General features: G+C 37.4%; 1 protein-coding gene across 1 annotated transcript in view; it reads right to left on the bottom strand.

Moving 5' to 3' along the window:
- Positions 1-22,970, bottom strand: part of LOC127572043 (ataxin-7) — a 95,348-nt gene that overhangs the window by 29,151 nt on the left and 43,227 nt on the right. Inside the window, exon 3 of the mRNA XM_052018876.1 lies at positions 20,761-20,865. Within this exon, the coding sequence (XP_051874836.1) occupies positions 20,761-20,865 (105 nt within the window). The remainder of the gene's footprint in view (positions 1-20,760; positions 20,866-22,970) is intronic.

Genomic DNA, 22,970 nt, shown 5'->3' with positions numbered 1-22,970 from the left:
AGAATTAATGATACTCAGGAGACAGGTATGGTGAAAAAAACAAAACATTTTCACAGAGCTGCCTTAAACTTGCTGGCTTTTGGAAAGACACTGGTTATTTCAGCAACAGGTTGGCCTAAAAATATGTAACCTTTATTCAAGTGCACTCACTTATATTGCTGAGTTGATTATCAAAGAACCACAGAGTAAATGAAAACAAAGTGCACAATACTAGGACTGCTCATATTAAAAGGGAAGTGAAGCTTGTAAGCAAACCTTCCAGTGTGTAAATGGTATTTCCTGCATTATGAAGCCACAATTACAGCCACTTTAATGATCAAATATATGCCATACTCAAAAATTTCACAAATATAAATGGCATGTTTGCTTCATCCTGGGAGGGGGGGGAGCGGGAGGGAGGGAGGGAGGGGAGGGAGGGGAGGGAGGGAGATTTTGACAATGTAAAGCTAAGCACTCCAATAGATTTTACTGTAAGCTTTGCTCCATTTCCCTTTCCCAAAAAGTACTCCAATAACATTTCAGAGTGGCTTGTATGCAACGTTGGTCACAACTCTTAAACCCTTACTTTGAGATGATCTATACTGATTTACTTGCACCACTTAGGTTATTAAAGCAAACTTCAACAGCTTTTAGCTGTAGATTAGTCACAGTAACAGATAACAGAGCACGGACACTTTAGATTCACACTAACCTTCTGAAAACTCCATGCTGATCTGGGCATTCTGCCAAACTGCTCTCATTGAAATTTACACAAGAAGCTTCAATTACAGACATCGGCCCAGCATAAAATGGCACAAGCTGATTTGAGGAGCCTCCTCATTAACTCCCACTTACGATTTGCTTTCTCTTTGACAGTGAACTGACATGGATGCCTCATATCATAGCACATTTACTCACTGAAGAACAGGAATCATGTTTGGGATTATGTAACACTTGTTAACAGCAATATGCTCAGGACACAAAGGTCCTGGAAGACTGATACAAAACAGGAGGTACTCAACATTCACTTATATGGTCATAGGACTCCACTGAATTCTTGTATGCAACTGTTAAGATGTACAGTTTTGAAATCCTAATATAACCTTTCTTCAGTAAGAAAATATTTTCTGAATTATTAGATGAATAACACTATCGGTCTCCCAGATATGTGCATTGTAACTGTTCCTAATTATCATGCAATAAATCCACGACCAATTCAAAAATACAGATTGTCCAGGTGCAAGGAAACAAACAATTTTCTTTGAAAAAATTTAACCAGAAGTGAAATAAAGTTTGCATAAATGCTGAATTATCCATTCTTGCCAATAATGTTGTTCAGGAGCACGACAATGATTTTCCATTTTACCATTAACATTCTTTTATTCTCTTTAATCAATTTATGGTACAAGTGATAAACTAATTTCAGTTTCAGAATATTAGAACTTATTTTCCCCACCCACACTTGCGTATAGGAACTGATTAATTCCTAACTAGAAGGAACATCAATATTATTGCATGTTCTTAAATTTAAGAAGACCATGAAAAAAATTTCCTGATTACATTAACAAAAATATGTGCTTCTTTAGTATACCTCAAGAATAAAAACACCCACAGGCACTTCACTGTCATAGAATCAGACAAAAATCAACAACAAAACGTAGTTAGCTCTCCAATGCTGACATCCAAAGAATATGGTCAAGGAAGTCGATTTTACAAGATCAGAAACTTAAGTTCTTCCAGAGTTACAGGCCTGTATACAAGTTATAGGTCACAGTGAAAGGATAGGGGAAGATCATTTTAGGGATTTAAGTATAAACTGCAATTAAGTTAAAACTTAAGTCTTGTGGTCCACCAGTGCCTATTAGGTTAATGGGCATGCAGGTGATGGTTGAGCAAGAATTGACACTGGAAGGGTACAGGAAATAGCATTATGGGATACCCTACAGTGTAGGCAGGGTGGAAGATGAAAATGCAGCTACAAAGAATTAGGACAGTCATATCTGGAGTATAACAGCTGCATGGAAGAAAGTGTCAGCAGCTGATGAAAGAATGGATGGAAGTAGGATAATATTCAAAGAAGAACTGGCCTATGGAAATGATCTGAAGTTCAGCTCAGGGTCAAGAAGAGATTACAAACAGTTTGGTTCAATATCAGACACTGGTTCAACAGCATTTATGGGCTTATGGGAGACAGGAACTCAGACAAACGTATGAAATTTCAGGTGGTGCCAAAGTCATTTTTTTAGTCTTCCAATATTCAATTGGAAGAAACAGTTTCATCCAATATTTTTTAAAATTGACAAGTTAACTTTTACAAGATTTACTAAAGATGAGCATTCTACAATACAGTAGAAGTAAATAAAAAAATCTCTGGCTAAAATCAAGATGCAAGATTTTTAAGAAATGAAATGAAATGTTAACAGTTGAAGGATAGACAAATAAATATTGTCCATATTACAAAGTAATACCTGCAAAAATTGTTAAGTTTGCCAGCATTATCTTGTATCCATGTCTGAACAGTTACTTTGAACAATTTAACACACATCAGCAAATGACACTCCAAATCTGAACTCGTCATAGAGCTCAGCAAGGGAGCAGGAAATTTGAGTTAATTGCCCAATGCAAACAATGCAAACTCTCAAGGTAATTCTGCACCAAGACTTGGGATACACAAAGCGTATCCTTCTGTTGATTTTGATTAAGACAACATCTGTGGGAGACTTTTTGTTCATTCATCGAGGTTAGATGGGTTGTTACTTTAAAATATTGCTAAATATCTTAAAGAATTTTAAATCTCTAATAATGAGTTAGCCTTGATTATGTTTTTAAAGCATTGTAGGGTCCTTGTTGATTTTTAAGCTTTTTATTCAAGTTTATGAAACTTTAGCATATTTTTAGATGGTCTCAGAAACATTAGGGTTTTACAAGTCTTTGCCAGTTTCAACTGAGAATGCAAATGTGACTTCACCAAATGTCAATTTTCTTCTCAATCTGAAGGTGCAGCTAGTTTGGCAGCACCTCTTGATGCACCTTTTATATTGTCAGACCCTTACATTGTGCAAGCCCTCACCAACATTTTCTGCAAGTTCCCTTTAGAAGGAAAGTGAAAAGTACTACTGTATTTTTTTTAAACCGATATTAACTGCAACACGAATGGCCTATTGCAAAATCCAGGTCATTACAGTTCAGTGTTCTTCAATAGTCCTCCTCGTTGGAGGATTTTAAACATATGGAAACTTTCTCATCGATGTGGAAACCAAAAGATATGAATAGGGAAGTAGAATGCTCTGCACATTTTCAGAATTGAGCTCCCTCGTGTCATCAAGTACTTTTGTAAAATTGCCACAAAAAATAATCAAGGAAACAGAATCACACATTTTAAAAATGTTGATTAAAAACACAATGCATTTTACACATCTAATCTTGGAATGTCTGACTACATGTAGCAATTTGAAATAATAAATAATTTCAGTCAATTCTCACCACTGTGATCACAAGATGATTGCAGACATAAGCAGCCATTCAAGCCATCTTTTTCTACCCAGATATTTTAATGACCCAATTTACCACCCTGATATACATTTTAGTATTTTTTTAAAAAAATTGTGATGCATGAAAGCAACAATCCAAGCCTGCTATCAGCATCAAAATTAAGTTTGATTCATTTTACTCCACGTCCCCCAATTCCATCTCCCCAGTTTAATTTAAAAAATGACCAGCCGATTTTTATATTTATTAAAGATAAGTCTTCAACAACATGGTAGGAACAAAAAGAATACTGCAGAAGTAGTATTTTAGTAAACATTTTCTATACTTGTAACATCAACACCTTTATGGTTATCCAATGGACATTTCTTTTCCAGCCAAACTGCAGACATTTATCCAGCTTTCCTAACATCTCAAACTTATTACACAAGAAATGAGCCTCAGGTTCTGTTCTACACTGCCTCTAATACTTGTTAGCCAGAAGTGGATACTGTATTAAGGGTGCAGAATTTAAAGCAGAAGTTAAATCCATTTAACCAAAGTGCTAAGAGTATAAAATGTCTAAAAATAACGTAATAATATCTCCAAGTGCAAATTCATTTACAACTTGAACAATAACCCTTAAAAACAGTTGATAAATAAACTGCTTAAGCAACTTACAAAAATCAGATGTATTACCGCACCTAGACAAAGAGGCAGATCTCTCATTGCCCCCAAATGACTGGGTGCCTGCCCCTGCATCACACAGCCCCAGGGGCAATGCTGGAACAGTCTTCCACTGGGTGCTTGGCTTCAAACATCTCTGCAAAAGGCATTTGAACATACCCCTGAGCTTCTTCCCCTGTATGCTGAGAAATTTGACACCCATAACAGAGCTCGGAATAGTGTATCTGTTTTGGGAATCTGACATCAGGCATGTGAATGACATGGCCTGCCCAACCAACTAGCCAACTCATGGCAATAAGTACCTCAATACTGGGGAGGTTGGCCTGGGAGAAGATATTGGTTCCAGCAGAAGGATTTTACCAAGACAGTGTTAGTGGCAATTTTCCAGTTCCTCAAGGTGCCTTCTGCAGGTAGTACAGGTGTCAGAAACATACATACCATGAGTTTTGTGCCAGGTCTCAAGCGTTGATATTCCAATATCCTTCCCCTCAATAACCAAAGGTTGTGTTATGGATTACGTTGCTATTTGGTGACTGTCCCTTTAAAATGTAGTAGAGTAGTGTGCGTGTGTGGTGTCATCACGACAGCAAGAAGATAACAACGTGCTGACGTTTGTTCAGTGAGTCAGAAAGAGAGAGAGACACTGACTGCCGGTCTCTATAATCGATGGATGAAGAACAATAACTGTGTCTGTCACTACAATCCAGTGGAGTCCACTTTGTCGTTAACCTGTAGAGGGAAACAGGTATTTCTGTGGACAGCCACGTCTCGAATGCCTTTCGGGGTGGCAGATACTTCAGAACAAAGAAATGGAGATCATCAGTGATTGAGGTGTCATATGGGTTCCATTGTGGAACATTTGGATTTCGTAATTTCTCTCTATATTCTCTCTCTACATTTTCTCTTCAGTCAGTGGTTTTGCAAAAGCCTTTGCTCACGTTTCACCTTATGACTTGCTGAACTGAACTTTGAGACTTATTCCTGGACTTGGAGTTTGGGAATTTGCCACACATGCACTTTTGAGTTTAGTTTTGGGAATTATATTTGATATCTAACACTTTAACTTTTCTTATTATTATAAGTAGTTATTAATAAAATCATTTCTAACACTTATACATGACTCAGTGTGTTTCTTTTGTTGCTGGTACGTAACAGTTGTGCTGGAGTATTAAAGGTTGTGGTATGGAAATGTGGGAAGTGGTCCATGTTTCAGCCCTGATTGATGAAGGCAAGCATGCCAAAAGCCTTCTTCACCTCCCTGTCTATCTGTGTCGCCACTTTCAAGAAATTTAATATGTAACACTAGGTCTGTGTTCGACAACACTCTCCAGGGCCCTGCTATTTACTGTGTAAATCCTGCCCTAATTTAACTTACCAAAAATGCATCACTTCACATTTGTCCAACTTTAATTCCATCAGCCATTCCTTGGTCCACTTTCCCAGTTGATCTAGATCCTGTTGTAATCTTACATAACCTTTTCACTGTCCGTTATAGTGACACCACGAATTTTAGTGTCATCTACAAACGTACTAATTATGCCACCTATACTCCCATCCAAATCGTTAATATATGACCTGCAATTTCTTCCCTGGCTTCCCACAATGTCCTAGGATACATTTAATCAAGCCCCAGGGGTTTATCTACCTTTATGCACCTTAAGGCTACCAGCACCTCTTTTGTGATGTGGACAGGACATGTTTTGGGTCATTATTCTCTTCCAAGTTCCCAAGCTTCTATGACCTTCACCACAGCAAATACAAACGAGACATATTCATTTAAGATCTCACCCACCTTCCTTTGCTCCACACACAAACAACCACAATGATCCTGAAGGGGAACTATTCTCTCCCTTGTTACCAGTATTACTCTTAATATACGTGAAATCTCTTAGGATTCTCTATTCCTTCTTTATCCTCTTTTTGCCCTCCTGATTTCCCTTTTACATGTACTCCCACATCCTTTATACTCCTCAAGGGACTTGCTTAATCCCAGCTGTTTATACCTGACATATGCCTATTTCTTTTTCCTGACTGGAGCATCAATATCCCTCGTCAACCATGTTCTCTAATCCTGCCAGTATTACCCTTCACTCTAACAGGAACATGTTGGCCCTAAACTTTTCCCACCTCACTTTTTAAAGCCTCCCATTTGCCAGATGTCCTTTTACCTGCTAACAGCCTCTCCCAATCAACCCAAGTTCCTGATGCCATCAAAATTAGCATTGCCCTAATTTAGGTCTTTAACTTGTGGATCAGTCATATTTTCCACAAATATTTTAAAACTAATAGAATTACAGTCATTGGTCCCAAAGTGGTCCATCACTGACACTTCAGCGACTTGCCTTGCTTCATTTTCCAATAGGAAGCCAAATGTTGCCACTCTCTAGTAGGCCATCTAAATATTGCTTGAGAAAACTTTCCCGAATGCACAAAGCAAATACTGTCCCATCCAATCCCTTAGCACTATAGCAGTCCCAATATGCATTATGGAAGTTAAAATCACCTACTATTACAACCCTATTATTCCTCCAACTATATGTTCTCTCCCCACATTTTTGATCCTCTAATTCCCACTGACTGTTGGACCCTATAGTTTAACCCCATCAAGGTGATCACCCCTTCTTATTCTAAGTTCCACCCATATAGCCTCATTGGACTATCCCCCAGGAATATCCTCTTCAAGTACTACTCTGATGTCCACCCTAATCAAAAATATAATTCGCCCTCCTCTCTTACCTCCACCTCTATCACGCCTGCAGCATCTGTATCACAGAACAGATGTGAGAATGGGAAGGGGACAACATACTACTGTTTTAAATGGTCACAGGTGCAATTACATTCAGTGTAGCAATCTCCCCTAGTCTCACCCAGGTACTTTATATTCCAATTTGAAACTTTAGCATTCACTACTGACATTGTAGTTGTACCTTTCATTGGACAAAATTCTTAAGCATTCCTCAAAGTTATTCACAGATGTGGAAACCACTGTCAATGCCAGCACTTATTGTCCATTCCTTATTTCCCAAATTCAGGAGGCAGTTGGAATCAAACATTTTGGTGGGATTTGGAGCAACATACAGGCAGGACCTAGTAAGACAGACAGATTTCCTTTCCTGAAGGACATTTGGGAACTTGAGTTTTTAAAAGTAGCAACCTAATAGTTTTATGGCTATTTTTGCTCATTTTGTTTTTTGTTCCCCCTTTAATTTCAACTTTAATTAAGAGTTTAAATCCTCTGATGCCTTTGTGGGACTCAAGTGGATGTGTATGCACCACTGGTCCAGAATTCTGGCTACTAGTCTAATAATTTAACTGCAATTGTATTCTTGCTATCTCTATGCCCATGGATTCCCAACTTTGCGTGCAAGGTCAGTGTGAGGTCCTGTATTTGGAACCTTTGATCAAATTTTCTTAGTGATTAAACCAGAAACAAACAGGTCCTGTGGTACATGGACCAAAAAAGGGCACAAGTTGCACTGCCAAAACATGCCTCCACTAGACAATACACTCACCAACAGTCATCCCAGACTTCCAATTCTCAGTTCCAAGTCTGTATTTCTCCACAATTTCAGATTAAAACACTAACTTTTGCACCGTCTTGCTAAATGCAACATTGCTAAATGCTCACTCTTGTGGTGTTTTAAGATTTGCTAGCATTCTGTGCATTTTGGAACTCATTTAATTTAATTTAGAAGAATGGCTTATGTTCTCAAACAGCATTCTCTTACTCAGGTGCATTTTGACCCTCAGCAGCAACTTCCACTATGTTATTTGCACTTAAATAAAATATTATTTTGACTTAAAGACTTGTACATCTGATCATAGATAATAAGCATTTCCAAAGTCACCGCTTGAGTCTTCTGTATAGTCATCTGCTGATGCCTTTCACTCTAAAATGTATTGTGTTATATCAGAATGCATAAAGCTTCCTGCCAGTTCAGTGCCCATTTAGTGTAATAGTTACACCATGGCTCATTAAATTAAATGCAACGACTTTCTTAATGCAATGCCCACAATGTTGGAGCCAATCAGAGCCTCCACCTCCCACCGCATACATCTGTGCCAAATCTACGTAGCCCGGCTCTTCTCATCAAGAATCATTTCCGTCCTCACACAAAATGCTCATGCAAAAGCCTCCCAAGCTATGCTGTCCTTTCCTTATAGTTCAGGGTTTGGCTGTACAGGTTTGTCAATGCTCAAATTTTGTCCAGTGCTGTACTCAGCAAGGCTTTGAACTATTGTTGTGGTCACCGACACTGTCAGATTAAGACACAAGTAGTAAGATCAGGAACAGGCCATTTGATAGGATGATGGCTGAGCCAACATTCCCCAAGTGTACTTTCCGGCCCTTTTCCCCATAATCCTTAATCCATTCAGAAATCTCTGTCTTGAATAAACAAGATCTCTGCTCCCACAGCTCTTTGTGGCAAGGAGTTCCAAAGACCAAACTTTCAAAAGGAATTCTTCCTCAACCAAGTCTTAAAATGAACATCCCTTTATACTGAAACCACATCATCTGGTTCTGGACTCGCACATGAAGGGAAACATTCTCTCAGTATTTACCCTGTCTAGCCCCTAAAAGTCATTTGTTTCAATAAGATCACTTTTCATTCTTCTGAACTCCAATGGGTAGCATTCCAACCAGTTTTAACGTTTCCTTGCAAGACATCCTCTGTATCCTGGATCACCCTGATGAACTTTCTCTGAACAGACTCCACTAGAATGTCTTCCCAAATAGGGAGACTAAAATTGTTTGCAGAGAAGTACATGTGTTCTCACCGGTTGCAGTTAGACTTCCTACTTTTCTACTCCAACTCTACTGAAATAAGGACCAGCGTTCCATTAAGCTTCCCTTTACGTGCTATACATGTGTGCCAGCTTTATATTTTGGGCACAATGACCCCAAATCCCTTTTTTGCTGCAGTATTCTCTCCATTTAACTTCTCAGTTCTTTTGTTCTTCCTTCCAAAATGAATCACATTTTCCCCACATTATACTCCATTTGCTAATTCGCATAATTTATCTCTGTACACTGTGTCTTCCTCGCAATATGCCATTCCACCTGTGTGTGTCATCTGCACATTTGACTACCTTTTACTCTTTCAAGTCAATGTTTTGTGAACAACTGCAGTCCAACTCTGATCTGTGTGGCACCCCACTGGTGATAACAGGTGCTACTCCTACCTATTATCTAATTCTCTACCCAATGTATCACCTCTAACACCATGGGCTCTTACCTTGTGACTTAACCTTTGTGAAGCATCTTGTGAAACCCCTTCAGGAAATTCAAATACAATGTCTACTCGTTTTTTACATCCTTAAATGTCTACCACTGCTTGCCTAATGCCTTTCCATTGAAACTCCCCGCCCAACATACTGTAGGTAACTCGATGCTCACTCCCTTACAGACACAAGAGACTGCAGATGCTGGAATATGGAGCAAAAAAAGAAACACAAACTGCTGGAGACGCTCAGTGGGTCAAGCAACATCTGTGGAGGTAAAGGGATGGTCGATGTTTCTGGTCATGACCCTGCATCCATAGTAATTTATTCTCATAGCTGCACTTTCCAAATTGATTAACTCAATCTGCAAGATTAAAGTTTCCTATAATTATTGCACTGCTTTCTACATACCAACATTGTTTGTTGATTTATACCCTTTTCCAGTCTGACTACTGTTTGGGGATCTGAATGCTACTCTTAGTATTCAGGAGTCTTCTTTCCCTTGCTGTATTTTATCCTCCACTCAAATGGACTCAACATCTTCTGAGCCTAGATTCTCTACCACAATCGTACTTATTTCATCCCTTATTAACAGTGCTGCTCCATCACTTACTCCCTTCCATCCACCTTCCCCAGAAGTTAAATATCCCTGAATATTAAGCTCCCAGCTTTTATGTCTCTGACATGGTCATCAGATCATATCCATTTACCTCTTTGTGCCATTAGTTCTTCCACAGTTGCTGCATGCATTAAGATACATAGCCATTTGCCTTTATCATTTTTATTAATCATACTTTTTTGTACTGTGGCTATATTTGTCATTTACTCTTGATTTCCTTTTTTCCCCCCTGGTTTTGCATTCTACTGTCCTTTAATTTTTCCCTTGCTTTTTTTCCCCCCTAATCATCAAGCTTGGGTTTCTATCCCCAATGTCATTCTTGTTTAAACCCCCCCTAACAGCACTAACAAACACCCTTTTGATTGTAGCCATGTCTTCTTGTCGCACAAAATTTATTTTATCCTCCCTCACTCGAGATCTTTATATCCCCTTAGCTAATTTGTAATACATGCAGGAGTTCTTATTCTAACTGTATGCAGTGCCAGTAATATAATAAATCACTTAGAGACAGTGCTGCTAAACCATGTGCATCTTGTTTATTCCACTAATTTACACTGCTTATATCTTTACATCACACTTGCATACTTATGCTTTTTACTTACAATAGTTTTCTATATACTGCAAATTGCAATTTTTGTTTTTCAAATGTTCAACAAGCCTGACTAAAAGGAATATGAGAGTTTTGGAAATTAAATTAATTGGCAAATTTGTTAAACTGCTTTGCACTATACTTTCTCCAGCTTGTTTTGGCCAGGTAGTTCAACATCCTATTGACTTTGTTCATTGCAGTTCTGCATTGCCTGGACATACTGTACTCTAGATGTTCCTATGTTAATTCCACCTAACATTGTTCAGTTACCTACTTTGATGAAATCTTTCTGTAATCTGAATTTCACTCATCCTAATTTATGTGTAAATTTGAACGCATGGAGTTTCTGAACTCCAGTCATTTATGTAAATTAGAAAAAGCAGTAAATGGCAAATGTTCTTAACTCTCCATCATCCTGCACTTAGTACAGTCTCACTTTAATTATTCTATCCATCCCATCCTTTAGATAGTTCTTTACCTATTGTCATAGTTTGTACTGAAGCCCCATAGCTGATAGTCTCATTAATAAACTTTCACATAGTACCTTATCAAAATCATTTGGAACTCAGAGGCACATTGCATCATTATGTTTATACCAAGATGGTAAATGCAACTTCCACAAAGTAGGGAAATTTAGAAACCCAAGATCTTCCTCTTCTAAATTAAAGTTGCTGTTAATTTTATACAAAGAACTACGTGGGATGTCAACGTGTCCGTTGTGTCAGTCTGTCCCATCTAAGGTTCTACTAATTATTCCAATGATTAATGTTACCTCACAGGTAGTTGGATAATTCCCATGAATTCTTGTGGTTATTTTGTTTTCAGGCAATTTAGCTTTACTGAAGCTTCCATCTTGCTTTCAATGAAATAACTTTTTTTTACACTAGACAAGGCACATTAAGGAAATTTCCTCTTGGAAATACTTAACCAAAAGTACATTTGATTTTTTTATGCTCATCTCCAGTTTCAGGTTCATTAGTGGATTTATATAGTTTTCACATCTGGCTGCTCTTGGGTACTGAAGAATATTAATTGTTTTGCCATAGTTTCTGATAACAATTTTGAATGGCTCGTGAGGAAAACCTAACTATGAGAGAGTAGATGATTTGGGGGCAAGACTTGATTGTAAAATATTTTTTTCAAAACAGTATAATTTATTACCTTCAATAACTGAAATGGGTATCCTAAATAAAATTAGGTATTTCATAACAGATTTCCCCAAATCTACATAGTATCTCACAGCACCAGAATTAATTTCACCAAGGCTTCATTCACCCAAAATGGTTTTAGTTGCATTATTTTTAATTGAAGATGGATCTTGCCGTGCACTCAATTTACAAAGAATTTAGTTAGTTCAATTGGTACCTGTAGAAATTTTATAAAAGGATACAAACACTATTTCAAATTTGTTAAAATAGTGCTTATATTGAATGCATTTAAAACAAAAAACTTGAAATCATGCAGTATTAATTTTATACCTGTTGTGGCTTTAGTCTTTAAAATAATTATTTTTGCACAGTTGAAGGGGCAAATTGTTAATGATTCAACTTGTGTATTTCTGAAATAATTGAAAACTACCTGGAGAAAGAAGATTTTTCACTTAAAAAGCTATTTAATTGTTACTTCAGACTGTAGATTGAGGGATCTATGAAGCTCCAATAACTACAGGCAAAATAAATGACAGTATAAATTGTGCAAGTGTAAAAAAAATACAATTCTTGTAAGATCCAAGAAGGTTCTTTAATGGAAGGACTAAATCAATGCAGTAAATGATACTGAATAAATTCAGTGAAAATTAAGTGACCCACATGACAGCATTTGTTTGTATGGACTTTTTTTTAAAAAAGATTCCTTAACTGAGTAAACATCCTAATGAGCTACAATCAGAGGTATATGATTAACATCTATACAAGTGAGTACTTTTCATGCTTTACACCATCATCAGGCAGGGAACTGGATGTCAATGAAGGATTGTTGTCTGGAGTAATGAGAGCATTTGAAGTATCAGGATTCACCTCTGTTCAATTCCCATCTCAATACTACCACCGTCTCCTCAACAGTAACTCCTTATCTCAATTCCCCATCACACAAGATCTTGGACCCTGATATAATCCCATTATCTGGAGTTCACCAGCAATGATACTGTAATACTTTCAGGTACTTAGTCCCAGAAACCAGGAGCCTTCTATTCACATCCTTACACTCATTAGTTTCAAACCCTACCCAGTAGCATGTACTGGTTTTTAGGGTCATAACACTGGCCAGCACAATGGTGCTGCAGGTAGCATTGCCACGTCACAGTTCTAGCGACCTATTCCATCCTGACTTCCATTCTATAAGAGTGAACTTTATTCCATTTCAAATCTTTAGGTAGCAATTTATGAATTCCGCAAGGGTGTATTTCCATTACCTGTATGGCTGTACGCAGGGGTCACCTGTACTGGTTGGTAGATTAATTGGCAACAAAAAAAAATTATCCCTCTTGCAGCTGGGTAAGAAGGGAATAGGTTACAGGGAAATAAGTGGAGGAACGCGGTAGCTCTGCAAGCCAGCATGGGAGGATGTCATTCGGCCCATCATGACTATCAGGGAAAATACTGAGCAAGTCGATGTCCAAAAAAAAACTTTCCTTCTTAACAATCATCAGATCCCTCAATCCATTCAAATTGATATACCTCACTTTATTTTTCCAGGTACACCCATCCCATTACAATCTATCATCCTGGAAAAAGAAAGATCCATTGATGTTCTAACATTTAAATAAGCAGGTTTATTATGCAAACTAGGTTATAAAGTTTGTACTTTCATATCCTTCCACAATTCCCTCTGGCAAAGTGTTTTTGTTTTCACATTGACAACAGCTAAATCTCCTATTAAAGTTATTCTATAAAAATGATTAATTCCCATTTTAGCTCATCAATTATTTTTCTTTTTGGAGTAAGCATGGTGTCTGATGTATTAAAAAATTTATAAGCCAAGTTATGAGGAAAGCAAATCACAATGGTAGTTTCTGATATTCAATGAAGAATTCAGATTCCAAGAATACACCCTACTTATGCAAGTGCAATACCACAGGTCAGGAAGACACTTGTTAAGTGATGAATGTGCCCCGAGTTACGACCGGGGGTTAGTCAGCTAAAGCTATGCAACATCAGTTCAAATTATGATCAATATTCCTACAGCTTCTCCAGCCCCGACCATCTTCAATCTTGCCCAATTTTAGACCATTGGGAACAGAGAAAATTTCTGGATAGAAGGCAGTGCAGACTGGGAGTGCAGGATGAAAGAGGAAAGGGGCTGAGAGGGGGAAAAACAGGAAGACTACAGTAATTGGCTCAATGTAATTAAAGCTGCCTTAACATTAAACATTTTTTATGGCAGTTACTGCTATAAAAAGTAATTTGCATCTTGGATTATTCAACTAATATTTTTCTGGTTAAATGATTTAGATCATAACATGAAAAGAGTTAACATTTTATTATGCTCTCTGCAAATGAAGTTTTCATGCTAGTCTTATTCTATCCGTAATGCACGAAGATTTAATGAATACCTTGCAAACTACTTTTTGATATTCAATTAAAAATCTCTCAATCTCATCTATTTTCTTCTTTACTGCCATATTATCTATACATTGCAATTAAAGCACAAGGAATATGGGTCTTATTTTTCCTCAAGTATACAAGAATGAGAGGTGACAGAATTTATCAAGGGTTTGAAATTGTAAGATGCTGAGTGGCTGTTTACTCTTGTTGAAAAGATGAGAATTAGGTGTTTTAGGCCCAGGATAAAAGGGATTATTTTAGGGATCCTGGACTGATCCAAGGGGATGCATCTTCATTCTATGAATCTTTCCAACTCTTTCCACCAGAACTATATCGGTTGAGTCAACAACTTTGCTCAAAATGAGGACCAAGAAGTTTATGGACACAGGGAAAGTGAAATTAAAATAGAAAAGAGCAGCAGTGGGAGAGAAGGGAGTGGAGTTTATGCTCAGGACCAATGATGATTTTATTGAAAGGAGGAGATTCAAAACACGACCTGACTCAATTCCACCCCCCCACCAATTTATGATCAAAACAAATTTGGCAGGCAAATGGAAGTTGATTTCTATCATTGAACAAGCTATCCTGAATAGTAATCACAACTCACCATCTTTATTACTGCAGCTGCTTTAAATGTAGAATGTGTGTCATTCCGATGAAACTCACTAAATACCAAAATATTTGCTGCCAGTTGTTCAAATTATGCGTTACGCTGGCTTAATCATCACCTCATCGGGGAAGTGATAATCTTCTCAGAAATACAGGAACTATTAAACCATAATAACATTTGGTTGTGGAATATAATACATTTTTCATGTGTGGAATGAGCTTCTTAATTCTAGAATACATCTGTACTGAAGTTATCTAGAATTTTGTCTTATCAACTGCACAAACAGAACTGAACAGTGTCATAAGCAGTAACTGACAGGAAAAGTTAACTTATATTCACTTGTTTGATTAATAAATATCGTGAATAATTTAGTTTTCTCCTTTCAGAATTGGAAAAGAAGATGCCCTGCACATAGAAAGCCACTCATGACAACAAATTTCAGTATGGGACATGAAGGATTTCAGAGCCATGATCAAGGAAGGGTTTAACTTACAAATAACACCTTGAATCTTGAAATCACCAACCTACATTCAAGACTGAGATTCTATTTGCTGGTGTAGTAAAATCAACAATCACATTCCCAAATCTTTGTACCCAGCATGACTGGTTTTGAGGGGAAAAAAAACTGCACAGGAAAAGAATTTACTTTTCTTTGTATTCATTTTACAGAATGGAGTCAATGGCAAGACGAGCATTGATTGCCAACCCTAATTACCCTCAAGGTGGTGGTGGCAGCGAACCATTTTCTCAAACTGCTGCAGTCCTCTGATTCAGGTACTGCTAAAGTTGGTGGCTACAGAATCAAAGGATTTGGACCTACTTTCAATGAAGGAATAGTGGTAGATTTCCAGATCTGGATAATGAATGATTTGGGAGGGGACCTTCTCGTTAGTAGAAATCTCTCAGGTTTGGAAGATGCTGTTACAAAGGGCAAATAATCACAGTGCATTTTGAAATGATACATGCTGTACCTATTGTGCAATGGAGGCAGATAAGATAATGTTTAGGATGATGGCTGGATTGCCAATCAAGTGGGATGCAATGTACTGATAGAATCCAGCTGCAGGAATTAGTACATCATACTACCAACATGCCATGTAGATGGTGGAAAAGATCTAGCGTGCTATTCAATGCATGATATCCAGCCTCTGATGTGCTCTTGTAGCCACAGAAATAATGTGGCTGCTCCAGTTGAGTCTCTGGTCAACTGTGACCACTAGGATGCTGAGAATGAGAGTCTCAGTGATGACAATCCCAATAAATATTAACATATTAGGATGCTCTAATTAGAAATGGTGACTTGTGTGGCACAAATGTTACTCATCACATAAAAGGCCATGTCTATTTGTTATCAGGGTCTTGTTACACTCAAGCATGGACTGCTTAATTTTCTGATGAGTTGCAAACAGATTCGAAAATAGTGTGATGAATAAACATCCCCACTTCTGTACTTATGGCAGAAGGGCATTGATGAAGCAGCTAAGAGGGCTGGACCTAAGGCAATGTTCAGAGGAACTTCTGAGGGGATGTACTATGGACGGGACGATTGATCTATAACAACCATATCCATTTCCTTTGAGCAAAAGTACAACTCCACATGATTGGAATGTCTTTCCCTTAATGCCTATTGAATTCAGTTTCATCACAGCTAAATTACCACACTGGAGTCAAATGCTCCCTTGATGTCATGGAGAGTTGGTCTTGCCTTTGGAATTCAGATCTCTGCTCCACAATTGAACCAGGGTTGTAACATGATCTGGTGCTGAATGGTCCAGGCAAAACTCAAACTAAATAATGGCAAGCAGATTAAATGGCAAGTGTCACTTAATGGCACCATTGACAATACCATCCATCACTTATCAGTCTATTGAGCATCACTAGCTAAGGCAGACTGAACTTGTCCTGTGTTTTGTGGACAGGACTTAGCCATCATGTGAATTTGACAATTATAATCAATGAGATTGAGATTTTGCACTTTCAGTGAAAAGTTTGCTAATTATTGCATTTTTTTGTTAAATATTAAAATAAATTCAATTTCTTAGAGAAAACCCAAATATTATTTTGAAGCAGGGAAGTTGAGTTCTTTTAATGTATATCGACTGTGGTCATAAATAATTAACATTTGAATAAAAGGTGTTCTAACTTCGTCATTTTTTTGTACTTAATATTAAAGTGTTGGGAGTTCTTTTTCATGTAAAGATGAGTGACTGATTATTTTCTGAGCACTGTTCTGCAATGAGTTCTGAGGTGGATTATACTGATTTGTTACTTAGGTAAATTGCCTGAAAAACCTCAGGTTCTTCTGAGATCAATTTTATAGCTTTTTTTCCCCCACTTCAAGTACCCAAAGTCAGCCTATCCTTGTAAAAAAGATATTGCATTACAAATTTGTAGAGGACAGGGTGTAAATAATGCAAACATAGAATAATCAAGGTGGTAAAGAAATGTTCTCCACATAGTGCAGTATTATGTCACTGAACCACAATTTTTCCAAATTCATTTTGTTTAGCTATAGTAGGATCCCATAGATAGTGGACTATGCTATTCAACATCACTCTTTCTGCAATCATTTCTACTCTACCACCAACGTGCATACAATGTGATTTAAAAGAACTGCCAGTGAATGAAAGTGACAAATTAGTTGATTTGTAGACAAGTCATAGTAACTAGTCTGCAACACTCTCCATCTTAAAATCATTCCAACATCAAGATTACACTCTTTGGAAAAGTGTGGTGCCTGTGTGTATGGAGGACCATCCAGTGATCCACCTCCTGCCTATTTGCATTGGTCTAGGACACCTTTTTGCCTTTTGGAGAGACATTACTAGAAACCAAGGTTTAACACCTCAAAATAGCAACGGAGGAAAGGATTAGAATCCTAACTGCTGGATAAAAGTGCTGAAATCTAAGTGCTATTGAGCAAACAAAAATGTTGGGGCTGATCATGTAACTGATTGCTCTATTGATGGATACAGCACTTTATGATGTATTCTGAGCAGCAAATGATAAATCTGAGCAATGTATAAGAGGATTTAAGTCAAAACAGCAGTACTATGAAGGAACAACTTGCATGTTACATTGTAATGCATTGCCTTAGCCAAGACATTTTTCTTGCATAGAAAGGTTAAATAAACCGACTCTGATGAGTTATCCCAATGTATATAAAAAAAAACACCATGGATTATGAAAAGTTTAGTATTATGAGTTACTAAATTAAAGTTTTATTTTTGAAGTATTTTGCTCAAAAAGCATTTCAAAACTTGCAACTTTAAGACAATTTTTATTACATCAAGATTTTCAATGCAGGCACCAAATATTAGGTCAAAAAGCTGAAAAATACTTTGTCATACTCAAGTCTCCAGAGCTGTTACTGAATTAAGCAACTTTTTTCTCCCCAAATCTAACCAATAAAGTACTTTTCACTGGCAATTCATCAGTAAAACCAATAGATAAGACATTGGCAAAGTCTTCATAACAGCTTAATGAAAATGATTCAATCCAGATGGCTATGCAACTGTTGTAGACTTACAAAACAATGGAAGGAAATTTACAGTGATGGAAGACTAAATCCCTTTTTCTAATTAAACTCAAGCTGTTTGGAACACAATGAATATTTTAAACCAGGTTATTTAAATCAACAATTATCAATGTTGAAAGTCTTAAAAAAATATTGGACAGAGGTCTTTCATACTTTTTCTGTACTTTTTAAAATAAATTTTAAACTTAATCCTTTGACTGCACTATTTGGGATTGTTGGAGAACAAAACCTTTGACTGCACTATTTGGGATTGTTGGAGAACAAGATACAACTTTGAAGGCTTCTGATTTACATACTCTGGCCTTTATTTCTCTTATAGCCAGGAGAGCAGTATTGCTTAAATGGAAGGAAGCTACTCCACCTATGCATGTTCAGTGGTTACGGGATGTTATGTCATACTTGAATCTAAAGATTCGCTGTTCAGTTTTTGAATCTAACCTAGACTTTCAAATCCTGTGGGGACCCTTTTTAAATTATTTTCAAAATCTCTGATTTGGGGACTAAAATGCAGATATTGGCTGACACTGTTACATTTTTTTTTAAGGTTTTTCCTTGCTGTTTCTTCTATATAACAGCTTCGGGTTTTGGTCGTGGGGGTAGATTTTTTTTTGTAATAAAATATTTCAATTTTTTCTTTCCTTATTAACTAACTAGTATATGTGATTATTGATTTAGAGTATTGTAATCCTAAGTATGACTTAATACAATGTATTCAGCAGTATTTTTACTTTTTTTTGATGCATGTACTCTATTTTTTTTCATGGATTTAATAAAAATATTGTGAAGGGAAAGAGAAAGAATCAACTTCCAGCAAATGTCCTATTCAATTTCACAATTACACTTTGCTGCCAATGCCCTTATGGCAAAAGAGTTCATTTTCTAGGCCACAAACCTGTATTATGTTCTAACAGGGCAAATCTCAACTACCGTTAGGTTTGAAGTCAAAATTAAGCATTCACAAAGTACCTCTGAGTCATAGAGCTATACTGGCTCTTGGGCCTAACTCATCCTTGAGGACTAAGTTGCCCAAATGAGCTAGACCCATTTGCCTGCGTTTGGCCTGTATCCTCTAAACTTTTCCTATCTACGTAGCTGTCCAAATGCCTTTTAAATATCATAATTGTAGCCGCCTCTACTACTTCCTCTGACAGCTCGCTCCACCTGCTCAGCACAGTGTGAAAAAGTTGCTGCTCAGGTCCCTTTTCAATCTTTCCCTTCTCACTTTAAACCTATATCCTCTAGTTCTGGACTCCCCATTCCTAGGTGTTTGTTGGCATTTCACTTCATCTCGGCCCTTCGTGATTTTATAAACCTTTATAAAGGTCACCTTTCAGCCTCCTATGCTCCAGGGAAAAGAGGTTCTAACCTATCCAGCCTCTCCTTATGAGCCAAGCCCGGCAGTCACAGTGAATATTTTTATTTGCACCCTCTCCAGTTTAATGACATCCTTCCTTAAGCAGGGCAACCAGAACTGTACAGAGTCCTCCAAATGTGGTCTTACCAATGTCCTGTAATGTGACATCCTAACTCCTGTACTCGATATTCTGATCAATGAAGGCAAGCATGCCAAATACTTTCTTCACCACTGTACCTATGTCACCACTTTCAAGGTACTATGTACCTGCACCCCTTGATCTCTGTTCTACAACACTCCCAAGGACCCTACCATTTACTGTGCAAGTCCTGCCTGGTTTCTCTTATCAAAATACAACACCTTGCATTTCTCTGAATTAAACTCCATCTGCCATTCCTCAGCCCACAGGCCCAGTTGATCAAGATCCCATTGTAATCTTAAAGATAACCTTCTTCACCGTCCACTATAATCACCAATTTTAATGTCATCCACAAACTTACTAACCATGCCAACTACATTTTCATTTAAATCATTAATATAAATGTCAAACAACAGCAGACACAGCACTGATCCCCACTTGTCACAGGCCTCCAATTTGAGAAACAATCCTCCATCACAACCCTCTGCCTCCGGCTGTCAAGCCAATTTTGTATCCAATTGGCTAGCTTGTCCTAGATCCCATGTGATCTAACTTTCCAGACTACCCACCATGTGGTACCTTGTCAAAACATCTGTTCCACTCTAAAGGCATAGCTTATACTTAATAGGGAGGGATCACCCAAATTTACAGGTCCACTTTGAGCACCAGTTAGAATTAATTTATGATTTGTATTGAATTCAGTTAATTTTGGTGAATAGATGCACTATGAAGCCTTCTGTCTATATTTCAATTCCCAACCCTGCCACTTTTCATACAAACCAAGCTTTTCCTGGTCTCTATAGTAGCATTTGTCAAATCCACACTTAGTAAATCAACTAACCAAATGATATTGTAAACAAATACCAATGTGTACACACTGTCAGAGGTAAAGTTTATAAAGGACATCCTATAGTGTGGGAAAAATTTAGGGATGTTATCCACATGTATCAACTTAAAATTACAAGTAATATATTTTTAAAAAATAGAACATTTTAAGAGTAAACTCTGAACTCACCATAATGTGCTTGAAAGGCCTGGGGTTTTACAACCTGATTACAATGATTACACATCACCAGATAAAAATCATCATGCGCTGGACAGTGACCAAATATTGGCATATCTGTATAAAAAGACAGATTAAATTATATCTTTTACCAAGTCTATTAAATTTCAAACCATGTTCAAAAATGAAATCCTACAGCACTAAAAAGTGTATTTTGTATTTTTTTAAATTTATTACTTAAATTACATGCATATTAATGTCAAGAAAGCATTACAGTTTAATCTAGAACACCTTCAATAAATGACAGCTACACAATTTCACAAATGTACAATTAAGATCTTATGAAACAGCTAATTTTCAAAATTATCAGTTGCAGATTTGGCAAAGGAAATTACTTCAACATTGTATGTACAACGTTAGAACAGTTCAACTTCAGGTTTAGGGATAGCAAGATCGGTGCAGAAAGTAGCAAGTACTAAGTGAAATTTCACATTTACCTTCAACTCCAGTCCCTCCCAAAAAAGCCAAAATACTGATAATCTCCATGGCAGCACTGTCACATGTTATTCAGGTCAAATATTGCTAGCAGCAGTCAACTCTTGCACACAGTAAGCCACCTGAATCATACATGCTGTGGTGATGCACTCACCTGTACAAGAAAACATTGCTTGAAAGGCTACAAAATGTAATGAAAACTGCATTTCTGACCAAGTGGATTCTAGTCCAATAGAACAACTTTCTCCTTCTCTACTCCAAGTGCCAGTTCCACATGAAATGAAATTCCTATTTCAGATACAACTCTTTCAATCACACATTTAAACCTCTAAACTGTTTGGCTACATGCCAATACCTGCACAAAAGAGCAATTCAGACTGGTAGCTGTACTGCACTGGCGAACAATAGCACAAATGTGTGTAGAATTAGCATACCCGAGAACCACACCCTGCTGAACCTGGTAACTACTGAATCATAGCAAAGAGGTGCAATTCCCTCCTGGATCAAAAGGTCCAGACATTTTCTTCCTTCTTGATGCCTCAAGTCTGCAACTCAGCAAAAGAGTCAAAAGTTATAGACATTTATTACAGGTAAAAAAAGTGTCCACACATGGTATGTTCCTGCACTGGCATCTCTATATTTCTATATTTGAAATGTTATGCTATTTTATTTTATTAAATACACTATTTTAAACAAATTAAAATGAGCACTTCCTTCTCCCTCTGCATCGAGTTTGCACACACTAAATTCTGAATCTTATGCTGCACTCTATGCCTTAGCTAGGTGTATCCATTCAAAATGTTTGCTTGGAGAAAAGTAAATATGCTCAGCACATGATATTAGCATCCCATTTTATAAAATTTTAAATGGAACCACCTGATGTTTACCTTCCCTACATTCACAGTTCTAGTCTAATTCAGGTCAACTTTTTAAGCTTCACTTCCTGCAATGAACTGTTAATAGAACCAGCATGTAAACAGGCCAACAAACTAATCTTTTAATCCCCAAGCACCTGCTGTAGAACTGTACCCTTTATTTCACATTATGTCATTCCCAAATTTAATTGCTGCACCAATGGTGCCCTGCCTTAACTACCAGCGCCCTACAGTTAAGAATTCTTTGTCTCTTTCTTTCTTGAAGATGCTCCTTAAAACTTACTCTTATAATCAAGCTTCTGCTCAACTACCATATCTAATATTGCTAACCATCAATTTTCTATTTCTCAATATGCCTATAAAGCACAGTGGGATGCTCTTGCTAAGCAAAAGGCACTGTGTATATTGCTACTGTTTAATTCCAAAATGCAAATCCAAATCCCAAAATTTAAATCAGCAAGTATGGTATTTTTCAGCGATCTTCCTGAAGACTAAAGGAGGGAAAAGCAACAACAATCATCAGACCCAAGCTTAATCTACCCATAGCCACATACACTGGCTTGAACATTGCTGTAATAAGAATCTAAAATATGCTATTCATAAGTGATAATATTAGGCAAGTAACTCTGACCTGGTTTAGATACAGAGCCAGGCTGATATGGCAGAAGATACAAAAACCGGAAAGCACGTACCACCAGGCTCAAGGACAGCTTCAATCCCACTGTTATAAGACTATTGAACAGTTCCCGGTACAATAAAATGAACTCTTAACCTCACAATCTACCTCTCGTTATACCTTGCACCTTATTGTCTACCTGCACTGCACTTTCTCTACCGCTGTGACACTTTACT

This window comes from Pristis pectinata, chromosome 6 (genome assembly GCF_009764475.1).
Source record: "Pristis pectinata isolate sPriPec2 chromosome 6, sPriPec2.1.pri, whole genome shotgun sequence".
Classification (NCBI taxonomy): Eukaryota; Metazoa; Chordata; class Chondrichthyes; order Rhinopristiformes; family Pristidae; genus Pristis; species Pristis pectinata.
The sequence above is the reverse complement of the archived record's forward strand: the minus strand, read 5'-3'. Positions and strand labels throughout refer to the sequence as shown.